Genomic DNA, 25642 nt, shown 5'->3' with positions numbered 1-25642 from the left:
GGGGGGGGAGAGAAATGTTGGAAAAACAGTGAAAATGAATTTATTGAAAGACAAAATCAATTAGAAGAAGGCATTTTTTGTCTAAATTATACAATTTATTGTTGTTTTTAAATTTCTCCTTTATTTTACAGTGGCCTTGTAATAGCATTTTACCATGGCCGGCAGTTATCCATCACTTCCTTACAGAGTGGCAACATCGACCTCTGTCGCTCACGCTCAGGTGTGCTAAAGGTAAGCTCCCATACTCAGGTGTGCTAAAGGTAGGCTCTCATACTCAGTTGTGCTAAAGGTAGGCTCTCATACTCAGTTGTGCTAAAGGTAAGCTCTCATACTCAGGTGTGCTAAAGGTAAGCTCCCATACTCAGTTGTGCTAAAGGTAAGCTCTCATACTCAGGTGTGCCAAAGATAAGCGCTCATACTCAGGTGTGCTAAAGGTAAGCTCCCATACTCAGGTGTGCTAAAGGTAGGCTCTCATACTCAGTTGTGCTAAAGGTAGGCTCTCATACTCAGTTGTGCTAAAGGTAAGCTCTCATACTCAGGTGTGCTAAAGGTAAGCTCTCATTCATAATCATAATTGGTCATGTTAACATTTTGACGAGTGTTGTAGTCCCATTACAAAGATAATCCAAAACCGGTTATCTTCATAATGGGACGAGTTCGTCAAAATTTTGAAAAATATGTTGAGGAGTCACCAAAAACGTTTTTACTGGTGTGCTTAGGTTAAGATCTGATAACTGAAAACCCATGTAGACCTGAAGCACACTATATATCAGGATGTTTTATTTCTGCAGGTGATGAAGTGCATGGAAAGCATGACAAGGATTAAAAACTTTGACAGACGAATGACAGGAGCCAGTGTCATAGATGAGGCTCTACAGGAGGTTTGTAGCTTATACTGTGTGCTGTTTCCTACTTTTTGCTGATATTTTCAGTTCTTTAAGATTTTTCAAGCAGAAATCTTGAACTGCTAAAAAACAAAATATGATATGATTTTTGTCCATAAACCAGTGGGGTATGTATTTCCCGCTAAATTGGGATGGGTCCTTTTTGTCTCATTTAGGGAAGAAAATATACCAACTGAGAAGGAATTTTTTAGGATTAATATGCAAATTCAGGAATAAGGCATAAATACGAAATAGTTTCTTTTGGGAATGGAGCCCATTATCAACTCCTTTGCCCCATATATATATATATATGTCTACTTACTGGTCGTTACAGGTGTTAGGATGTGCGATGAGGGATTATATCAAGTCCTGGTACCGACAAGTCAGCGATCATGACGGCTACCTGCTTGATATCCGACAATGTGTTCAGAAAATAGCAATAACATTTGCATCCAGGTAATGTATACGTAAAAGTGTATTCAATGCAGGTTAAACTTCCCTTCCTGAGCATGGGGGGGGGGGGGGGGGGGGGGGGATAGCCTTAAGTTGGCATAATAGCAATGGTAAGTGAAACATAAAAGTGAATGGCAATTGCAGGGTCAGAAAGTCATAGAATTTGAGAGCAGTGGGCTATATTTAGCAATTTTTACTCAATATCAAAATTAAGAGGGTCCATTCTATGATTATTAGAAGAATCTTGGAACATGGAGGGGTCAATTTCAATTTTGAGGGGTCATTGGCCCCATGGCCCCCTCCAGGGCTATCCTTGGTATTGTAATGTGATACAAAATGAATATCGATATTCATACACCTGATGTACTTTGTATACAAGTATGCCAAATTACTGTCGGTATAGTAGTTTTTATGTACCACGACAGAAAGTCTCGTACAGGTTATGAACTTGTTTGATCTATAGGTGGTGCTGCATAATATCATGTGTTCTGTAAATAGAATTACTGGGATAATTCTATTGTTCAGTTATTAATTGTCTTTATTAACATTTTAAATTTCAGGTCAAAAGATGTGGATTGGATGCCATATTTTACACAACGTTTAGTGGATGATTTTGCATCTCATATACGACTTTACCGACGGGCCAGAGAGCGTGTCAAGATCTCTCCGAGAGATGGTATGTACCATGTGATCAGGTATAGCCAGTAAGATTATTTTTTTCCCCTAAATTACTGACGTCACTGTTTCAAAAGCTGTGCCTGTTAGAATAAAAAAAAATACAAACCTAAAGTTATTTGTATACAGCAGCCACTTTTTGATATTTTTCCTATACAGGCGACTTAATTCTATAAATCTCTAGAATCTTAACACATTTACTGTTTTCTGTGTTTGCAGCTGTATTAGGAAATAGATCCCTATTTATGTGGATTTATTTCATATTCTTTTGATACATAAAATTCAACTATAATAAAATAAAAATTGTCATTGTCAGTAAATGCGCTGGTATTGCAATTTTTACCGAACCTTACAAAATTCCTAGAAATTTATATCATACACATTTGTAACTTTTGGGAAAATAATCTGAAAATAAATTTTATATGCAAAGAGTACAAAAAAGAGAATTGATATTATATAAATATCACATTCATGAGAGGGCGATATTGCATATTTTCACCCCAAGGAAACAATGCTTTCCGAGGGGTGAAAATATGCAATATCGCCCTCTCATGAATGTGATTTTTATTTTATTATACCGAGTGTCATGTTTAGGTGTTTGACCACTTCACCATTTTTAAAGGTCGACAAACGTTTCAGAAAAGTTTTCACTGGGATGAACCAGGGGCGCATACATTCGGCGCATGTAACACTTTTTGGAATAACACCCTGGCACTGGAACGAACCGTGCACGCATACGTTTGGCGCATGTGATATTTTTTGGAATAACACCCTGGCACTGGGACGAACCGTGCACACATACGTTTGGCGCATGTGATATTTTTTGGAATAACACCCTGTCTTCTTTATCTTTGTAAAACGAGCAAGTAACATTGAAAATGTTCACATCTTTCTCAACCAATCAGATTACGAGATTTTAACAGAAGGTATAATAATTTAAATTAGTTAACTGTTTTAGAATTAATGATTACATTTAACATACAAAAAGGATTATGACAAGTAGATAGAGACTGCTTTCTAACATTTAACATTCAAAAATATATAATGTTTATTGCAGAGGATTATGAAAAAGAGATAGAGACTGCGTTCTTTGACCTGGAGTACAATATGGAGAAGATGTGTAGAGACCTTGTTAGTATCTCACCGGAGGATGAGAGGCGTAAGTCTAGGATTAAATTAATAGCTATCCCAGGTAGTATAGGACATTATGTTAAGATTATTTTGAAGCATGTGACATTGGTTTCAAGCCCTGGCATCTGGAGCAATTTATTTACAACAGACATGTGGGGTCTTGAAACAATTGTATTGACATTCTTTTTTTGGGATAGTCCTTGGTAAAATTATTGTTTCCATGTCTGATTAAGTGTTATATAAAAAAAAAATTATGTGGGAAATAGAAATTTAGAAAGAGTATTTGAAGTGTTATCTTTTGAAGACATCTTTGTTCATTGTAGAATAAGTTGTTTAACACAAATTGTACCTTTCTTGAGAAATTAAGGATAAATATTTGGTAATAACTGCCTCAAAGAACCTAAATATCCAAAGGATTGAAAGATTGCTTTTACTGCAGCACAGAAATGATGGAATAGTCCATGAAAGAATCTATTAATGTGTCTAATTTAAGAAGAATTATTAAAAAAATTACTTAGATATGTAATGACAGTTATAATACCTGGTAATATAAGAAGTACCTGCTATAGAAATAGCTTTGGGGAGTTCTCTGAAATGTACATCAAATGTCATAATATTTATAAGACATTAGTAAATGTGTTTGTATTTGAGTATTTATAAGGGCTAATTCAGAAATGAAAATGAACATGTGATGCAGTAAGGAGACACTTTTTTCCCACCCCTGTTAATGACAATTTTTTTGTCAGCCAATTTTTTTTTGTCCAACTTTTCAAATGTTCAATATTTTAGACCCCATGCCACAGTAATCAAAGTCTGTCAATCATTATGGGTGCCTCCCTGCTCCCTACATGTATCTGAAATAGCGCTTGCATTGTACCCGTTGTGTACATGTTACAATTTGGTAAACACTTGCCCTTTATACTCTTCACTTGCTTATGAAAAAACCATGAAATCTTATACCATCTTTTCACAGACATTGCAGCTATACTATAATTATGATGTCATTGCTCTATTTTACTATAGTGGACGTCGCTATATACAGTTTGTTGTTGTTTGTCGCTTTGTCGATTTTTGTAATTTAGGTATCTTGAACATTGTTGTTCTAGTGGGCCAAAATGTATCAACTGGATTAAATTTACCAAGGCTCCCCATTTGATGTTGTCCGGTCCTCTCTTTTGAATTTTGATTACTCTAATGGCCGGACTAGTGAATTCCATTTAGAAATCCATCAACTGGGGTAGCAGAACTTCACTGAACATTTTCCCTCGAATTTGGTGAATTGTCAAGTCACAGAGCAGACTATCGGAGAGACTAGTTTCATTCCACTTGTACCTTCCTATCAATACAATATAAGCATGAGGCAGCTACGATGAAATAAAACATCATTTAACATTATTTGATATATTTTTGTGGTTATAGAATACCTACAGGACCTTAGTGAAGTTTTACTCTACCTCCTGCTGCCTACTGAAGATTTCCAAAACAAGACTTTTAGATATATTTTAAGGGTAAGAACTGCTTATCCTATACAATGAAGTCTTTCTAATCCAATCACCACTGATACGGTGGTAACACAGCAGAATACAGCCAATATTTATAAAAAAAAAAAATCCCTTTTTCAATCCAAAAGTGATTAATTTCGTAAATGCTCAAGGATATGATACAAATATGTTTTACTAGTAGTTTTAGGCCTGTGAAAAAAAGAAAATGATATTGAAGGTACTGCAGTGCTGAAATAAATTGAGATATATCTGCCACATTAAAACTTAATGCAAACATCACTATTGGAAATACTATATGTCTAGATCATGTACGTGTTATAATGCTGTAATTGAAATTACGTTTACAGGAAGTTCTAGTCAACGGCATTTTAATGCCAACAGTCGACCTGATGTCAGATCCTGACTATATGAATCAAAACATGTCGTGGCTGGTGAGTGACAATACTTCTGCATCCTCATTAATTTGTATTGAGATTCTTTAAATGGGTTTTCAGGCATTTGTTTATTTCATAAAATGATTTTTGTGTCATATTTAAATATCTGGTTAAATATTCAATTTTGAGCAAAATTGATTCTCATTGGAAAAAAGCCTAAAATCATCAAATGTAATATTTCATTAGACTTTTCATTTAAATGAAATAACAATGTTACAAATATATAATTAACGTAGCAACAAAGGTTTTACGAACATTATTTGCTTAATGTTTTATACAGGTTTGTATGTACTGTAGCTACCTGTGTGTGTTTTCAGTGTAAGGAGACCACATTCTCTAACGAGACATTCCTAAACGTTTTGAAAAGTTCTGACAATATAGCAGAGCTGGAAGCTGTTAAGGAAATTACGGAACAAAATATAGCGAAATGGCGGTCACAGGACTCGGGAGGAAGTGACGGTATGTATAGTTCCACACCCTCCTGTGTATACTGATATATCATATGAATACTGTGTTATGCAGTGTCATAAAGCCATCACATAAATTATGTTTATGTAACGTGTGTAATATCACTCCGGAAATGACATCACAATGGAATAGGAACAATCAATGTGACGTCACGTCATTGTGAAGCTGACGCAATTTTAATTGTTTCAGAGGCGGCCAAGTGCAAAACATTCGTTTCATATCACAATTACACAGTTTACTGCCAGAGGCTCGTAAACATGAAAAGTCCAAAACTTGTTTCATGAATTTAATATGAAGGGAAACTTATGACAGATCCTCTATATATCATGATAAAAGACATTAGTTTTACAACAAGAGAATGTACAACATCTATGAAATGGACTAAGATTCAGTCAGATATGTGTTTATAATTTCTCTGGACCACCATCACATATTTAATTCTATTTCATATTAATGTCGTTGTTGTTGACATATTGTGTGATTTATTAACACAAACTCTGTCATGAAACAAAACATTATCACAAGTTAAGTTAAAATATTATCATGTTAATCTGGAAGTTGTTTTTGACTTTATGTTTTATTTACACAGTCTCTATTGAAACAGAACACTATCATAAGACTAGTTTAGTTTAATTTTACGTTAATCTCATTGTTGTTGACCTATCATATCTTATTTACATAGACTCTGTCCCGAAACAGAACACTATCACAATTTTACTTTCATTTTATGCTCATCTAGTTGTTGACTTATCATATTTTATTTACATTGACTCTGTCTTGAAACTTTCATTTTATGCTCATCTAGTTGTTGACTTATCATATTTTATTTACGTAGACTCTGTTCCGAAACAGAACACTATCACAACTTTACTTTCATTTTATGCTCATCTAGTTGTTGACTTATCATATTATATTTACATAGACTCTGTCTCGAAACAGCACACTATCACAACTTTACTTTCATTTTATGCTCATCTAGTCGTTGACTTATCATATTTTATTAACATAGACTCTGTCTCGAAACAGAACACTATCACCACTTTACTTTCATTTTATGCTCATCTAGTTGTTGACTTATCATATTTTATTTACGTAGACTCTGTTCCGAAACAGAACACTATCACAACTTTACTTTCATTTTATGCTCATCTGGTTGTTGACTTATCATATTTTATTTACATTGACTCTGTCTTGAAACTTTCATTTTATGCTCATCTAGTTGTTGACTTATCATATTATATTTACATAGACTCTGTCTCGAAACAGCACACTATAACAACTTTACTTTCATTTTATGCTCATCTGGTTGTTGACTTATCATATTTTATTTACATTGACTCTGTCTTGAAACTTTCATTTTATGCTCATCTAGTTGTTGACTTATCATATTTTATTTACATTGACTCTGTCTTGAAACTTTCATTTTATGCTCATCTAGTTGTTGACTTATCATATTTTATTTACATAGACTCTGTCTCGAACCTTTCATTTTTGCTCATCTAGTCGTTGACTAATCATATTTTATTTACATAGACTCTGTCTCGAAACAGCACACTATAACAACTTTACTTTCATTTTATGCTCATCTAGTCGTTGACTTATCATATTTTATTTTCATAGACTCTGTCTCGAAACAGAACACTAACACAACTTTACTTTCATTTTATGCTCATCTGGTTGTTGACTTATCATATTTTATTTACATAGACTCTGTCTCGAAACAGAACACTATCACAACACTAGTTTAGTTTAATTTTATGTTAATCTAGTTGTGGTTTACATATTATATTTTATTTACAGACTCTGTCGTGAAACAAAACCTGAACAGCCTACTATTTGTCAAATCTATATGTGAGGGCAGAATCAAACGTATAGAAGTTGGGGGTGAAGACCCGGAGCTTTGTCAAGATGTAAGTATACAACAACAAAGTGTATAAAGTCAGGTCAGTCATTTCACGTCAGATTACTGTATGCCAATACATTTTTGCCGCAGTTTAACTTTGCCCTTGTTCGTCCTCCAGATCTGAGGGCAAATTTAATTAATTTATTATGACAGTGAATAAGAGTACACAGCATACCCTTTATTTAAATAACATGTCAAGGGCGAATTTAACACAGGGTGAATATGGGTTTCATCGGAGAAAGGCAGATATTTGTCTTAGCGAAGATTCCGCCGCATGCAGTAGCTCTATCATATTTGTGGGGAAATGACAAAAAGATGTCTGTTTTTTTCTTTTCTTATCTGAGTAAAAATTATCTTCAGTTTGCTAAAAAGTGACAGTAAAATTGATTTTGGAGGAGGATGTTAGCAGCAGTATTACATACCATCGTCTAATCTTTATATCACGAATAGTAGAATATGGGCAAACTCATAGTAGGTAGAGAATATTAACAAATTGGGAAAGACTTGTTGGCAGGCTCTTGTTTATCTCAATATTACAGGTTGATCAATCAAGTTGGTATCGGAACATTAGTATTTAAAAGGACAGCATTAGCATAATATGTATTTAGCTTGAAATCAAATGAGTTCCAAGAAAATATTATTTGTTCTAGATGGTGCATGACAAATTAATAATGAACTTTTTTTTCTTTCAGATATCAGAATTTTGCAGAGCTAAAAATATATTTGTACTTAGCTTAGATGAAATTATAGAAAACAACATTGCTTTGGCAGTATTTATTGGTAAGTTGTTGTAAATTATGATTTCCATTCAACAGATCTATCAAATAACGATTCTGTCAGTTATTATTTATACAAGTAAAGAATGTGTTTTCAATATTAGAAGAAATGAATGAAAAGTAACCCTAAACTGAAAATGCAAAAAATAAAAGAATTTCCTGAGAATGTTAATAATGTTCATAATGATTGATTTGGTCACTGCCTGAACTAGTCCAATTTTAAAGTATCGGATTGTGTACAGGTGCTGGACACACTGATATGATGTGTATATACATCATGTACTATATAATGGTAAAGGTGTAGAAAGGTTAATCGATACCAGGGATTGGATTTAAACATAGTTATTGCCCCTTATTTGAGCAGAGGTTTTGACACAAGTTATATCAACTTATCAACACCTCTTCCTCCAATACAGTGCCTCATAAATACATGATAGCATTTAACAAGGCATGCAGAGTATATTTTACAATTATTATATTTGACTTAAAACCTGTTGCTGGATTTGATGAAAAGTTACACGTGTCTGAATACTTCTGTATTGGTATCTACAGACAGATTTTCATTCCCAAATAAAAATGAGTCTTAATTAACTGGATATGTATTCAATGAGCTTATGTTTTGAATTAGCTATATTTGTGCTGTATTAAAAAGCTTATATTCAAAGAAAAAATGGCAAACATCCTTTCAGGAATGTTCACAAAGTGTTGATACCAATTTCCAGAAACCTTGAAAAAAGATTAAATCCTCAGTGCAGCTGCTCTAACTGCTTTCAGATCGTATCCTAAGGCCCTAATGTATTACTCATAAAAAATGTTTAATTACCTAATACATTAACTCCATTATATCGTCATTTAAAGTTGAAAAATCTATTTTATCACATAATGTACTGTGTTATCCAGTGAATATACCCATGTTATATTTTTTTGCATATTTACCCATGTAATATGATCACCTATCAGCCCTGTGATTGGTTGTAAGTTTCAATTGTTTCAATCGTGACGTCACACCTAGGACATCACAGACTTACAATGGAGTCAAAATGGAGGCTTTTTTACATTTCAAGGTTGCATGAAAAATGCCACAAATATTGATTATGTGATAAAAAGGATCATATACTCGTTTTCGTTTCATATTAAATTTATGAAACTTGTCACAAATTTTCCTTTTCACTCACCAGAGGCTCGCTAAATTGAAAAAAATCTTAGACTTGTTTCATAAATCTCATATGAAATGAAAACTCATGAAAGATCCTATATATATATTATACCACATCATATCAGTTTGTCCAGCACCTGTGATGGTAATGGTTCAGCTTTTCATATCTTGTCCTGAATTTGTGTTTTTCAGAGTTTATGAGCAGTGTAGGGGGACAGCAGTACTTATTCTTCTATTTAAATGTGGAGGTAAGATTTGTGTAGATACTTCTAAGGCAAAGAGCTTCATCACTTTCTACTGTATACAGACATTGGAGAGTGTTTTCTGGTTAAATCTTATGTAATTTCCTCTGCAATCCTTGAAAGATAATTTTATAGGTTGCTAACCCTTTTAGGGAATTAAAACAGTTTCAAAATTATTCTCAGTTATGTTGCTTAAATATTCGAATGCAGTGGTTAACTCAATGCATTTTAATCAAGAGGTTTGAGGTTTTAATCCTGTAGGGGAGATGTTTTGATGAAAATTGAAATTATTTTTGGATGTTTTTCTTCTGTATATAAAGTACTTTTATGATAAAATGGTCCAAGTCAGAAAAAGGTAAACGATGGAAACAAATAAAAACCTAAACGATGGAAACAAATCAAAACCTAAACGATGGAAACAAATCAAAACCATGGAAACAAAGCCAAAATGTCAAATCAGTGACGTATGAAAATCAAGAACCATGCGGCATGCCAAGTGTTCCTATTTAACTCATTAACCCCTGAGGTTTCATAATGAACTATTCCAACCTTTGAATTGGAGGAGTTCTGATGTGTGTTCAGGGTTGAATGAGTTAATACCGAATTGCATTTGTACAGGGTTTCCGGGCAGCAGCAGAGCAGCAGATATCGGCAGCCCACCAGCAGGCTATGGGGGGCACAGCCATTGAGGCAGACCTGGAATCTCTACGGCGGGCAGCCATGATTATACACGACCAGTATTTATCTGACAAGGTGGGTGTGGCCATAACCAAAACATATGTTCAGAACATACCTGTATTTAACTATTCTGAGTTTGAGTTAGGAAGGATGATTGAATCATTTGAATTCAAGTTAAAATGAATGTAATTATATGGTTCTGTTTTATTCCAGGCTACATCCAAAATAAGGATTGAAGCTGATATTATTAAGAGGACTTTACAGAAAATCAAAACTAAAAACTTATCTGAAGACGTTTTTGATGAAGCACAGGCCAAGGTAAGTTATTAGGTCCTCACTTTGATTATGGTTTTATGACTCGATACTCCAGGGGAAGCGCTCGTTACCACTCTCTATTCCTGGAATATGTCAAAGCAAAATTGAAGGCACGCGGCTAGCGAAAGTGAGCGTAATCCCTGGAGTAGTGTGGATGGGTTTCACAGCGACGACACAAGTGATTGGTCTACTAGATCACAAATACAATAAATGTCTATCATATTCCCAACACAAACCACTTTCTAGTCTGAATGAAAGCATAATAAGCTACTATACAAAGTTCAATTATAAATGAAGTTATGATAGTTTGAAGTTTTGATCAGAGGGCTATACCTATGGGGGTCATGGTCAATCCATGTTTGAACATAGGCTAGTGAGCTGTTGTATCTGCAGCTAATCTTCTGGTACTGTGAAATCAAAGATTTTCATGGAGTTTTTAATTTCGTTGATTTTGTGGGAAATCTTCATCCAGGAATTCATAGATCTACAAAGAAGTTACAAGTTTGATATTAAGTAATTCTACGTTTGAATAGTTTTTACAGTAATTGGGTTTTGATTTGACAAGGACTATATTTATATCTGACCAGGCATATATTTTCTTCAGACCAAAGATGTAGTTTTAGAAAATGTTTGTAATTGTTAACCTGGTAAATTATTACTGGCAGTGACCAGGTACTGTGAAATCAGATAGTTTTGTGGGGCCCAAATGTTGTGATATCACGGGAAAAAAATACCATTCCCTGGGTACATGGATTTGTGGCTTAAGACCACCCACTCATACAGATAATGGCTTTATGTCAAAAGTAGAATTACTTTGGGAACCTAGGAATTCTGGATGATGAATACCGGTACCCATGAAATTAAAACCCCATAAAAATTTGTGATTTCACAATACATATGATTTTTTGACTGAATGTATGAATTTTACCCAAGCATGGTTATCAAATGTTTGACTAGGTGTACCAGATCCTGCATGGAGACCAGTACTATGAGAACTTTCTCCAGAGTAATGTGTACATGAAGCTTCTACAGGAACTCGGCCTGATGCCGGACAGCAAGTCTGAGGATGGGGACAATCTTAGTCTGGATGATGGTAAGGGTCTCGTGCATAAACTCCCTGTCATGTTTATTTATAAACACTCTCTAAAAGGGGATATTTTTCTCTAAGCCATGTTGTATCGATCTGTCAGAATATAATTACTTTGGAGATTTATTGTATTAATAACAATAGGAATTGTCTGAAATGGAATTTGCCACATCACACAACACAAAATGTTTTGCTTTAAAAAAGTTGTAATTTAAAATGTTATTTAAAATATAATTTTAAAAAAGTGGTTGCATATCAAAATTAAGTGGGGTGTTTTTTTTCGAAATAACCAGAAAAGAATTGAATTTTTGGAGGAAATCAATAATTGTTTCAAACCTGAATAAAAATGTTTTAAAAATACATTTTGTATCATACAGAAAATCTATTTCATTTTTTGGCAAAATATGTGTTTGTAATTTTTGTTATTATTATTATGGCTCAGTCTTTCAAGTACTGTTAATATTGTGATGTAGATAAGGCATTTTCCAATGCTCTTTTCAAAAATGTTGAAATTTAAAAAAACAAAATTTGAATTGTTGTTCAAAATTTAAAAAGCAAAAAGAGGTCAGTTACTCTGTTTATAATGTGTAGTTTATTTGAAAATTTCAGAAATATTTTTCTTAATTGATACACTCAAGTCCAATAGATTTGAAATACTTCAATGTTAGACTAACAATACTGTGAAGAATTGGGTCATGTAGATTTAAATTAGCAGTATAAAGGATGTCTCATTTTTACAGTGCCCAGGATTATATGGTTCAAAGTAAACTTGGTAAAAATCTACATGTTAATTTTCTTTGCATCAGACTGTCTTAGAATGTACCACCTATTCAATTTGCAATGAAAATATTCTAAAATTTCATTTAGTCACATTGAAAGTAATTCTTTATACCTGTTTCCCTTTTTTACAAAATTTGCAGATGATTTTTTTTTCTCTAAATACCACACTTTTGAAATCTCATTGATTGGTAAATGCAACAATTGAATAGCAAATCATACAAAAACTGTTAGAACTGTTGGGAGTTTCACGTAACTACATGGTTTTTTTCTGATATTGGAATACATATTTTCTCTGATTACTGATTGAAATTTTAGAAATATTTACATGTTTTGTAATGTCATTTGTGTATAATGTGTGTATTAACAGTCAGTCGGATGTTATTTTAAATTTTCATTTCTCCAAAATTGCTGAAATATACATCATTTAATAACCAATGTTTGTTTTCACTATTTAAAAAAAAAAAAAAAAAAAACCAAGAAAAAGTACAGGAATTATGTGAAATAACTAATGTGAAATAAATTTCTTGACCTATCTGATGGAAAAAATAACTTAAAAATGAACTGTTTTTATTTGATGACAAGTATAATGGATAAGGGGAGATAACTGTAGAATAGATGAAGTCTTTGGTCTGGCTATGCTGGAGAAATGGATCAACTAGCTCTTAATATTTGTATTTCTTCATTTCCAATATTGTAAAACATATTTCATGTACTACCCTGCTCTTGCGATGTTCTGGGTGCTGTGTGGTATGTTATTATGATTGGAAATGAAGTACTACCAATTATTAATTGTTGGTTCCCTTGTATGTACTGTTATGTTTCAAGCAAATGGAATATAGAAGTCAGAGAAATATCAAATATGAAACTGGATTGAAATAATAAATTTAATTATCAATGACTTTTTTAAGATAATTTTAACGTTTTTGCTCAAGACTGTAGATCTATATGCAAATGTTATGAAACACAATTTCAGTTTACAATTCCTATTTATGAATTCGTTAGAATTAATTTCTACATTGATAATGCCTCTTTTCTACATTCCTGTTGTACTTTAATGTTCAGTATTTAATTTGTAGCCACGGTATTGAGATTAAACTTGATGTGATGCATGGTGAATGTTGAGATGACTTTGATGGCCTCAGAATTGTTTTATAGGGTGTCGGTATTTCCTACCACTTTTCACAGTGTCAGTGTTAGACCTGCACACACTGGGGGTACAAGTACACTGTTATCTACATAGCTGTATAAATAGACACCAGTAAAGTCACCACAAAATTATAGAGACTATTGCTGGACATTCAATCCTAATTATCCAGCTTCCTTGTCACGTGTCTGACCTGATCGATAACTGTGATAAACATGATTTGTTAGTTTAACAAGAAAAACATGCTTAGTTAGAAACACTTTCTTTGGATCAGAACATCCAATGACAATAATAAAAACAAGGGTTTCTGTCCGGCAGGCTTCTAAGGCTAAATGAGTATTGTACTAGACAGGTGTGTTGAAGCTTTAAGCCTTTCGCTTCTATGTGACTTTAATGACCTCTACCATAAATTGATCTGGATGAGTCCATTATAGTTTGCAGTGTTGAAAGGGTTAAGGAACACGGTCACCCTGGGACCATATTTTTCAGACATTTTGTGATGATCTGGCAGGTTTTCTAAAGAATGAAATAAGAGTGAGTCAAGAGTTTTCAAGTTATTTGGTGGAAATGGAGTCAGTGAGGCTACTTATTGAAAAACATCCTGACTGTTCCACTGGCATGATATATATATATATATATATTGATTGAAATTAGTATATGTTAATCATTGCATGTGTTATGCGTTGAGAAATAAAAAGTTGATAAAGGATGCTTTGCATCTTGGACCAGTGTGGAAATGCTGACACTTTTTATAGTAATTTTATGCTTTTGTCGATGCAACATTGACAGGAAAAAACCCGAAAGTAAAGTAATTTATATCAATATTAAGCAATTCATAATTGTTTTATAAAATTTGATTAAAACCAAGAGGAAATGTGTTAATTTGTTCTAAAGTCAATTTACCAGAAAAATAAATCTTGATTCAGAATATATATAGATGATGATAATTCCACATTTCTACATTTGTCAAAAAGTAATTGTTACAATTAAAAATCTTTTAAAGAAAATAAACTTCAATGTTGTATGGACACCCAGCACTTATTATTATATACATGAATTTTGTGAATCTTGATATAATTGTCGCATGTATATGTTCTATATATAGATTGTGTGACCTTGACCTTGAAGCATTATATGTGTAACTAACGGTTTTGCCTGGCCTAGTACTGTTCCCACTAATGTTTTTTTTTAAACTCTTTTGCTTTTGTTCAGACATTTCTACCAAGTCCGGTTCGTCCATTGGCGTAAGTGGCTTCGTTCTGTCCAGTTTTCACCTTGTTTGTCCTTTGTCACCCTTCTACTTTCTGTCATGCCTTCCTTTCTTGATTTTGAATGCTTTTCATGTCAACTTGATTGTTTAGTACAAAAGTGAGCTGGATATTGTCAAGTCTTTGCTGTCAATCATTTTTCTTGAAAAAGGAGATAATATATTCTGATTAATATATCATTTAAAACAAATTGTTTGAAATAGTAGCATTCTTCAATATATCCAAAACATTCCTTTAATCCTACCAAAGATATTGCAATGAAATACATTTCATAGATTATTTACTCAAAGAATTTAATGATGTATATACGGCTTACCTCAAGCAACTCAAAAATCAGAGATAGACTATATCTCAAAAATTATTAATTTATAGACCTTAATCATGTAAGCAAACAGTTTCTTTTCAAGCGTCTCAAAAATCAGGTGTATTGCTTTTCAAAAATTATCATATACTATTTGAATTCAACATTATTTTGAAATTACATAAATCATGATTGGTTTCATAAGACATATTTAAATTAAGAAAATATCTTTTTTGAGTTTTAAATTTGTAAATAACTGATGTAAACAAATATGTGCTACTGATGTTGCTTTGTGAGATGAAATAAATTATAAAAGACCTGTTTAAATATTTCTGCATTTGGTACAAGACTTTTTTTATAAGGAAATTAAAAAAAAAAAAATGCTTTTAAGGTTAAAAGAGTGAATCTTTCCATTTAAGTCTAGCTGTAAATGAGTTCAGTGATTTTCCATTGTAAATGATACATGTATACCATATTGAATATTCCAGTGATCATATGACAAATAATGATATATTGTTTTATTTGCTTGAATCACAAGATTTTTTACAGTGTTTCACCTCACAATTAATATCAGAAACTTTGAAGTTGTTTAAAGCTAGTATTAATAGGATTTACTCAGTACACATGTACTGTATAACAAAAATTGTTCGTGGTTAGTTTCCTTCTTGGTATGAAGATATTTCAATCGTTTCGTGGCATAAACTTTCATTGATACCCCATATATACAAATAGTAGTCGCGCATATCAAGTAAATTTATCATATTCGAAAGCCACGAATAATTATACACAACAAACATTTTATGTTATACAGTATAATATTAAAACATAATTTTCAAGAAGAATACGGAACGTGCTAACATGTTTAGTTCCTGTTTACAGACAGATGATTACAGCTGTGATAATCAAGAGGATGGCATCGGTGTCGGGGATACACTGATGTCTGCCTACATCTCACAGACAGGTAACACAAATATATAGCTCCTAGGATGGTAATTAAAGCCCGATGAAGTACATATTAAAAACTCAAACTTTTTTTACAAAAAAATTATATTTGGACTTCAATGTGAAATAGTGCTGATATATCTTTTAAATATAATCTTTATTATTCAAATTAAAACACATATAGATGTTTGCATGTATCTCAATAGTCAAAATGATGGAAATATTAGATGTACCGGTATTTGAGAAACTTTGAGAAGGCAGTTTTGATGACCTATACATTTTACAAATTTCATATCATGTGTCAACAGGTCAATTTTATTTTTCCGAAAAAAGATAGACCAGTGAAAATAAAACTACACCATTTTTGAGAATTTTTCAAAAACCAACCTACGTGAAAATATCCCAATTTATGGTAATTTGGTCACTCAGAATCATGCAGAGATTGTGGTTTAATGTAAATCAATCTAGAAACCTGCTTAGAAACTGTTGTATACCTACAATGTACCTAGGTATAGTGAAGGAGTCGGACAAGTCAGGAAAGTCATATGCTGTGTTCGCCATCCGAGTCACAAGGAAAGAGCAGGACGATGAAGATATACAGGAAGTTTACAGGCGATACAGCGATTTTCATGACCTTAATATGTTGGTTCAGGAAAAAGTAAGTATACAAGGTTATAATTCCATGACCACAGCATTATGGTTCCAAAACCAGTGGATTTTTTCTGGGGCCTTTTTGGGGCCAATAATGGACCCCAAAACTTGGGGAGGGATTTAATATTTATGCCCAATTCCTAATATTTGCAGTTTACCCCTGAAAATTTCCTTCCCATTTCATGTATTTTCTTCCCAAAATGAGACAAAAAGTCTCCATCCCAAATAAAAGAAAAAACAAACACTGAAATCAAACAATTAAGTACCAATATATAGATTTTACAAAGTTGTTCATGACTTCAGGATGTGTTGCATGAAAATAGAACTACAAGTACACTGACAAGCTAACCTCAACGTTTTGGTGCTTGAAGCAGTTAGTGTTAAACGCATGACATCAATTTTCATTGCATCAAAATGTTGGTTCAGCAAAGCAAGCATACAGTATTAAGCAACTTCTATGAAAAAAATTGTAAAATGTTATGATTTCGTACACTGGGAAATATTTCACAGTAACCAAATTTCTCTGTTTACTCCAGTATTTTTGTTACGTCTGTACATATTAATTCTGTTCACAGTTTCCGGAGTTGCAGGGTCCTCACCTACCAGGAAAAACTGTCTTAAAACAAATGAACAAGGAATTTCTTGAAAAGCGACGGAAAGCCTTAGACAACTACCTCCAGGTTTGTATGTACAGGATATTTTATGATCAGGCCAAAAAAAGTTATTTTTTCGCAATCACCCTCAGAAAAAATACGGTAGGATAAGGTTGGCAATATCTGTTTATTTTGGAAAATATTTTTGCTATGCTTATATACAGTAGAAGTTCTGACTTTAACAGTTCATATTACTAAATGCTAATAAAAAAATCAGGGTAGGCACAAAAATCTAGGGTAGGTAGGGTTAGCGAAAAGTGTTTTTTTTATTTGGCCTTAGTCTTCTTAGTTTGATTAAGCCACTTGTGAAATAGGGAAAACATGGGCTGAATCAAGCTGGACCTGTTCTTTTGTATTTTTGAATACTTTTTGTTAATAATAAAAATCTGGTCCCATAAAAAGGAACTGTAGGGGACATATTTGCTTAAGCCATGCAAAACTGAAGGTATCGGTCATATTATATGTTTAACATAAGATTTCATTTTGTAAATTTCAATCGAAATCTGGAGAAGTACAATATCTGGAGAAATATGGAAATGAAGAGACTTAACTAGGATTTGGTGTTTAACTTAAATCTTTGCAAATTGCAACACATTCTAACAGATGTGCCGATATCCATATAAAATATCAGTTGTATTGATTAATGTATATATATCTATGTACTATAAAGCGCTTTAGAGTGGCTTATGTTAGCTAGATAGGGCACTATTTCAAATGCTGTATAGCTTGTGATTATTGATGGTGGCAATAACTTGAAAATTAAAAATTGATCATCAATGCAATGAAAATCTTCAATCTGTATGATCAATATGGTCTATGATTCGGTTTGGCAGTGTTTTGACGACACATTCATCTGAAATTCAACACTGTTTTCAGAAAATGATACCTTTTGCTGTAAAAATTATTTGTAACATGTACCAAAATACATTTGTACATTCCTTCTGTATTGCAATATACTGTATTGTGATACACACCAGACATATCATGATGCCCTTAGGCCATTTCCATATCCTACCCAATATCAACTAGAGAACCCCATAGCAGTTTAAGGGGTCAGAGCCTGAGAGTTGATATGGGGTAGGATATGGAAATGGGGATATCTAACGGTGTCACATATGACCTATGTCTAATTAAAATAGAATGCATTGTCATTGAATATCGTAACAAATGTTAAATTGCAATGTTTTAATAAACCAGTACTTGACAGACAGTGCAGTTAATGTTATAAGGAGATTACTAGAAGAATGGTAATATTAACTTGTACAATCATTTCAGAGTAGTGTTTAAGTTGATGTGTGACCTTTGATTGTTTTCCAGACATTGTTGAACAAGGAACTTTGGGAACAGTATCATGGCCTAAAGGAGCTTGTACTCAAATTCCTGGCTCCAGGATTGTGGGAAAAACACAAGAGTGAGCTGGCTAGGAAGGTAAAGACATCAACAGAGACGCTGTAGAAATGTCTGAATGTCACCACCGTCAGTAGATAGAATGTTGAGCCCTGAAATGTTTTAAAATAGTCACATGCTTTATATTGTTACCCTTTTTATGCTTCCACAAATTTTATCGGAAGAGGGGTCGGGGGGTGTCCTGGCATATGGAGTTAACCATGTACTTCACGTTCAATCTCCATTCAGTGTCATTGTCCTAGCCGTGTCTCTTATCTGCTTTTGACAGAACTTATATGTTAACGTCAAATATGAGAAAACCTGAAATGAATAAATTGTTCATGGTACTTAGGACAAGGTGAATGTTTCTGCTTAATAGAAAAATGCTAACCAATTTATAATTAGTGTCAACTCTCGAGTGACTGAATATTTTGAAGGAATTTAACCAAGTGAGCTTATGGCATGGTGCTGCGTCCGTCGTCAACATTTTACTTTAAACAACTTCTTCTCAGTAACCAAAAGGCCTAGGGTGATGGTATTTGGCCAGAAGCATGCTGGGATGAAGGGCTACCAAGTTTATTCAAATAAATGTCCTTATCCATTTTCAAGGTCACAGGGGTCAAATATGTTAAATTCTTTAAACAACTTCTTCTGAATAACCAAGAGGCATAGGGTGATGATATTTGGCCAGTAACATGCTGGGATGTAGGGCTGCCAATTTTGTTCAAATAAATGACCTTGATTTATGTTTAAAACCTTTCAACAACTTCTTCTGAATAACCAAGAGGCCTAGGGTGATGATATTTGGCCTGTTACATGCTGGGATAAAGGGCTACCAGGTTTGTTCAAATACATGACCTTGACTTATATTCTAATTCTAGGTCACAGGGGTCAAATATGTTTAAAACATTGAAACAACTTCTTCTGAATAACCACTGGGCCTAGGGTGCGTAAATTTGGCCAGTAACATGCTGGGATAAAGGGCTACCTAGTTTGTTCAAATATGTGACCTTGGTTTATATTCAAGGTCACAGGGGTCAAATATGTATAAAACCTTTCAACAACTTCTTCTGAATAACCGATAGGCCTAGGGTGATGATATTTGGTCAGTAACATGCTGGGATGAAGGGCTATCAAGTTTGTTCAAATACATGACCTTGACTTATATTCTAGGTCACAGGGGTCAAATATGTTCAAAACATTTAAGCAACTTCTTCTGAATAACCGATAGGCCTAAGGTGATGATATTTGGCCAGTAGCATGCTGGAATGAAGGGCTACCAAGTTTGTTCAAATAAATGACCTTCATTAATTTTCAAGGTCACAGGGGTCAAATATGTTTAAAACCTTTTAACAACTTCTTCTGAATAACCAAAATGCCCAGGGTGATGATATTTGGCCAGTAGCATGCTGGGATGAAGGGCTACCCAGTTTGTTCAAATGAATGACCTTGACCGCTTTTCAAGGTGACAGGGGTCAAATGTCTTAAAATCTTCAAACAACTTCTTCTCAATAACCAAAAGGCCCAGGGTACTGATATTTGGCCTGTAGCAATCAGGGCTACTAAATATGTTCAAATGAATGATCTTGACCCACTTTCAACCTAATGTCATTGTTTGACATTCAAGGTCACACTGATATTCTGCCTGTAGATGTATTTTAGTCCACTTTTAAGATTACAAGTGTGAAATTAATACCAGGTGAGTGATGCAGGCCCATTGGGCCTTTTTTTTCATGAGAATAGCTCAAATGAGGTCGAGTTTCAAGGTGCCAAGTCAAAGTCACTGTTTCTGTGGTCCTCATATGACCCTGGCTGTTGCGAGGACGTTAAACCCCAAACAAACTATGTTTCTATAACATTTACATTACAATTTGTACCGGATTCAGTGGTGTTGTTGCTCATCATTTCAATCAAACAATGTTCTATTTGTAAGAAATTGTCTAATGATGAAACAATACTGATTTAACATGGCTGTTTGGCTTTCATGTCTTGCAAATATTTTCAATTTTCAATTGGGATTTTTAACCCTTCACCACTGTAAACCAAAATGAGCTCATCAAGATCAATGCATGGTAGAGTCTACTAAAGTTACATAGGGGTGAAAGGGTTAAGATATCACACTCTCACTGTTGATAATATCAGATGCACAATCCTGCATTTGATCACATGGGCTACACTCAATTATAGCTTTTATCCAGTTGGAATTAGCACCAATGTCCTTTTGATATTTTGTTCTACAGATGGACACCATTGTGAACCCCTTGCGGACGTCGGTGAAAAGAGTAGTGTCCACAGATGCTTCAATTGTTGATGGACTCGGAAAATTCATGAAAGGGGTATGAAAGGAAAATGATCTCTTCCTAGATTATGTAAAGTGCTTAGACTATTTCATTAATGCATAAAGAAACTGTCTTGTTGATATTGAAAGAGATTTAGGGGTAACCCAGTCTGTGTTAAGCATATATAATTAAACATCATTTCTGAGGAACATACTGTTTAGTTTGAACTTGCTCAATATCTAAAAACCTTGTTTTCTTAAGATTGAATGAGAAGAAGAAAAACATTTATTGCATTCTGAATATTTTTGTAAAAATAAAATATTTGAATCAGATTAAATTCCAGATATAAATTGTGATTTTATAATTGGGCATAAGTTTTTACAATGAACATATTGTTGATGTAACAGGAAGGATCAGTACCTGGCGACAACAGGAGAGGACAAGACAGCAAGGTCGGGGCTAACATTGACCTGGAAGTGAGTGACTCTTTGATCAGCTATATGCTTGTTTTCAATGTGTTTACTTCCTTAATATAAACAGTAGTGCTGGATCTAGAGTGTGTGCAACAGAGTTACATGATACAAAAACTGCATCAGAAAATACCGACATATGGAACTAAAACGATAATTTAAACTAAGCCTTCTTTATGTTGACAAAAAAAATAATAACTTAATCAAAATACTTGACAAAGGGACTAACATAATCAAAATACTTGACAAAGAGACCAAATCAATCCAAATGTACTTGTGTTGACAGGACACACTATCGTAAACTAAATCTAGTAAGTAATTTGTGTTAACTAGCTGGGATACAAACTGAAACAAACCCGACTTTGTTTTGATAAGCTAGGGCACTAACTTAACTGATTAAGTCTACTTGTGTTAACTAAAACCATGCATTCTCTGTGCTAACAAGAAAACTTTCATAAACGAGTGTACTTTTGTGTTGTGCGAAGACTTCAGTAAACTAAGTATACTTCGTGTTGTGAGAAGACTTCAGTAAACTAAGTCTACTTGATGTTGTGAGAAGACTTCAGTAAACTTAATCTACTTGGTGTTGTGAGAAGACTTCAGTAAACTAAGTCTACTTGGTGTTGTGAGAAGACTTCAGTAAACTAAGTCTACTTGGTGTTGTGAGAAGACTTCAGTAAACTAAGTCTACTTGGTGTTGTGAGAAGACTTCAGTAAACTAAGTCTACTTGGTGTTGTGAGAAGACTTCAGTAAACTAAGTCTACTTGGTGTTGTGAGAAGACTTCAGTAAACTAAGTCTACTTGGTGTTGTGAGAAGACTTCAGTAAACTAAGTCTACTTGGTGTTGTGAGAAGACTTCAGTAAACTAAGTCTACTTGGTGTTGTGAGAAGACTTCAGTAAACTAAGTCTACTTGGTGTTGTGAGAAGACTTCAGTAAACTAAGTCTACTTGGTGTTGTGAGAAGACTTCAGTAAACTAAGTCTACTTGGTGTTGTGAGAAGACTTCAGTAAACTAAGTCTACTTGGTGTTGTGAGAAGACTTCAGTAAACTAAGTCTACTTGGTGTTGTGAGAAGACTTCAGTAAACTAAGTCTACTTGGTGTTGTGAGAAGACTTCAGTAAACTAAGTCTACTTGGTGTTGTGAGAAGACTTCAGTAAACTAAGTCTACTTGGTGTTGTGAGAAGACTTCAGTAAACTAAGTCTACTTGGTGTTGTGAGAAGACTTCAGTAAACTAAGTCTACTTGGTGTTGTGAGAAGACTTCAGTAAACTAAGTCTACTTGGTGTTGTGAGAAGACTTCAGTAAACTAAGTCTACTTGGTGTTGTGAGAAGACTTCAGTAAACTAAGTCTACTTGGTGTTGTGAGAAGACTTCAGTAAACTAAGTCTACTTGGTGTTGTGAGAAGACTTCAGTAAACTAAGTCTACTTGGTGTTGTGAGAAGACTTCAGTAAACTAAGTCTACTTGGTGTTGTGAGAAGACTTCAGTAAACTAAGTCTACTTGGTGTTGTGAGAAGACTTCAGTAAACTAAGTCTACTTGGTGTTGTGAGAAGACTTCAGTAAACTAAGTCTACTTGGTGTTGTGAGAAGACTTCAGTAAACTAAGTCTACTTGGTGTTGTGAGAAGACTTCAGTAAACTAAGTCTACTTGGTGTTGTGAGAAGACTTCAGTAAACTAAGTCTACTTGGTGTTGTGAGAAGACTTCAGTAAACTAAGTCTACTTGGTGTTGTGAGAAGACTTCAGTAAACTAAGTCTACTTGGTGTTGTGAGAAGACTTCAGTAAACTAAGTCTACTTGGTGTTGTGAGAAGACTTCAGTAAACTAAGTCTACTTGGTGTTGTGAGAAGACTTCAGTAAACTAAGTCTACTTGGTGTTGTGAGAAGACTTCAGTAAACTAAGTCTACTTGGTGTTGTGAGAAGACTTCAGTAAACTAAGTCTACTTGGTGTTGTGAGAAGACTTCAGTAAACTAAGTCTACTTGGTGTTGTGAGAAGACTTCAGTAAACTAAGTCTACTTGGTGTTGTGAGAAGACTTCAGTAAACTAAGTCTACTTGGTGTTGTGAGAAGACTTCAGTAAACTAAGTCTACTTGGTGTTGTGAGAAGACTTCAGTAAACTAAGTCTACTTGGTGTTGTGAGAAGACTTCAGTAAACTAAGTCTACTTGGTGTTGTGAGAAGACTTCAGTAAACTAAGTCTACTTGGTGTTGTGAGAAGACTTCAGTAAACTAAGTCTACTTGGTGTTGTGAGAAGACTTCAGTAAACTAAGTCTACTTGGTGTTGTGAGAAGACTTCAGTAAACTAAGTCTACTTGGTGTTGTGAGAAGACTTCAGTAAACTAAGTCTACTTGGTGTTGTGAGAAGACTTCAGTAAACTAAGTCTACTTGGTGTTGTGAGAAGACTTCAGTAAACTAAGTCTACTTGGTGTTGTGAGAAGACTTCAGTAAACTAAGTCTACTTGGTGTTGTGAGAAGACTTCAGTAAACTAAGTCTACTTGGTGTTGTGAGAAGACTTCAGTAAACTAAGTCTACTTGGTGTTGTGAGAAGACTTCAGTAAACTAAGTCTACTTGGTGTTGTGAGAAGACTTCAGTAAACTAAGTCTACTTGGTGTTGTGAGAAGACTTCAGTAAACTAAGTCTACTTGGTGTTGTGAGAAGACTTCAGTAAACTAAGTCTACTTGGTGTTGTGAGAAGACTTCAGTAAACTAAGTCTACTTGGTGTTGTGAGAAGACTTCAGTAAACTAAGTCTACTTGGTGTTGTGAGAAGACTTCAGTAAACTAAGTCTACTTGGTGTTGTGAGAAGACTTCAGTAAACTAAGTCTACTTGGTGTTGTGAGAAGACTTCAGTAAACTAAGTCTACTTGGTGTTGTGAGAAGACTTCAGTAAACTAAGTCTACTTGGTGTTGTGAGAAGACTTCAGTAAACTAAGTCTACTTGGTGTTGTGAGAAGACTTCAGTAAACTAAGTCTACTTCGTGTTGTGAGAAGACTTCAGTAAACTTAATCTACTTCGTGTTGTGAGAAGACTTCAGTAAACTTAGTCTACTTGGTGTTGTGAGAAGACTTCAGTAAACTAAGTCTACTTTGTGTTTAATCAGCTGGGCTGCTAACTTTAACTATGAACTAGCTGGGATTCTAACTTAAAATAAATCTTGTTTGTATAATCTAGCTAAAATGCTTAATACTTAAACTTAGGGTACATTCGCGTATCCGGTTGAAACGGTTGAAACGGTTGAACCGGTTGAACCTGTAAAGAAAACGACAGGTACAGATCTGGACCGAGGCCAACCTCAGGAAAATTTGGCACGTGTAGATTGAGGGGTCCAGAAGCACCTGACCGAAACTAAAATGCTGACTATTGCCAGTTTGCGTTATTTCTTTCTAAAACAATGTCAAGTCACATGTAGTTTTTAAGATACATTATGTAATTCAGTGGACGGATGAAAGAAGGTAAGAATATTCTTGAAACACTGTTTTTTATTCTCTGAAACAGTGCATTTTTAGCTCTGCTTATAGAACGGTCCAAGTGCGTTCGTTTATCGTGGAAAATTTCTGCGCCACACGTACCGTTTCAACCGGGATACGCGACTGTACCTTGAGTCTACTTTGTATAAACTAGCTGGAAAATTAACTTAAACTAAGTCAGCTACTTTGCTGTTTTTTGCTGGGATTCTAACTTAACCTTAGTCTTGTCTATGTTGACCAGGGAGATGAGAACATTCCCCTTAGGATCATGCTCCTCCTAATGGACGAGGTCATTGACCTGCGGCAAAAGAACCAGTGGCTCCGCCGCCGTATTGTGGCCATCCTTCGACAACTCATCAAAGCTGCATTCGGAGACAGGATAAACAAGTAAGTCTTCTCAGCAAGGTAAGAAAGTCAGCTAGAGAATGTTCTTTTGAATTCAGAGGCGATACACATGTTTAAGATCAGGTGCTGATTTTAAAAAAAGATATAACAATCATCATCACTGTTAACCTCTACTAAACATTGGACAAAACTTACAGTTTGATAATGTAATATACTATAGGGATATCCGAAGCCGACGGTG

At 34.3% G+C, this 25642-nt stretch overlaps 1 protein-coding gene across 3 annotated transcripts in view; it reads left to right on the top strand.

Annotated features, from left to right (window-relative positions):
- The window catches only part of LOC110457078 (sorting nexin-13-like), a 37330-nt gene that overhangs the window by 3078 nt on the left and 8610 nt on the right, over positions 1–25642 (top strand). Inside the window, exons 3-24 of one of the 3 annotated variants that reach the window (XM_021508173.1) lie at positions 132–231; positions 792–881; positions 1219–1340; positions 1898–2013; positions 3070–3171; positions 4563–4651; positions 4993–5076; positions 5397–5538; positions 7348–7457; positions 8143–8230; positions 9575–9630; positions 10243–10377; positions 10516–10620; positions 11575–11710; positions 14841–14872; positions 16077–16158; positions 16649–16797; positions 17366–17470; positions 18761–18871; positions 21070–21165; positions 21516–21584; positions 25298–25443. In XM_021508173.1, coding sequence (XP_021363848.1) covers positions 132–231; positions 792–881; positions 1219–1340; positions 1898–2013; positions 3070–3171; positions 4563–4651; positions 4993–5076; positions 5397–5538; positions 7348–7457; positions 8143–8230; positions 9575–9630; positions 10243–10377; positions 10516–10620; positions 11575–11710; positions 14841–14872; positions 16077–16158; positions 16649–16797; positions 17366–17470; positions 18761–18871; positions 21070–21165; positions 21516–21584; positions 25298–25443 — 2265 coding nt within the window. Of the gene's footprint in view, positions 1–131; positions 232–428; positions 435–791; positions 882–1218; positions 1341–1897; positions 2014–3069; positions 3172–4562; positions 4652–4992; positions 5077–5396; positions 5539–7347; positions 7458–8142; positions 8231–9574; positions 9631–10242; positions 10378–10515; positions 10621–11574; positions 11711–12444; positions 12477–14840; positions 14873–16076; positions 16159–16648; positions 16798–17365; positions 17471–18760; positions 18872–21069; positions 21166–21515; positions 21585–25297; positions 25444–25642 lie in introns of those variants that run through there. The other 2 variants (XM_021508174.1, XM_021508175.1) reach the window with 2 other exon arrangements.

This window comes from Mizuhopecten yessoensis, unplaced genomic scaffold, assembly GCF_002113885.1.
Source record: "Mizuhopecten yessoensis strain PY_sf001 unplaced genomic scaffold, ASM211388v2 scaffold9023, whole genome shotgun sequence".
NCBI classification, from domain to species: Eukaryota; Metazoa; Mollusca; class Bivalvia; order Pectinida; family Pectinidae; genus Mizuhopecten; species Mizuhopecten yessoensis.
This window is presented reverse-complemented; position numbering and strand designations above follow the sequence as displayed.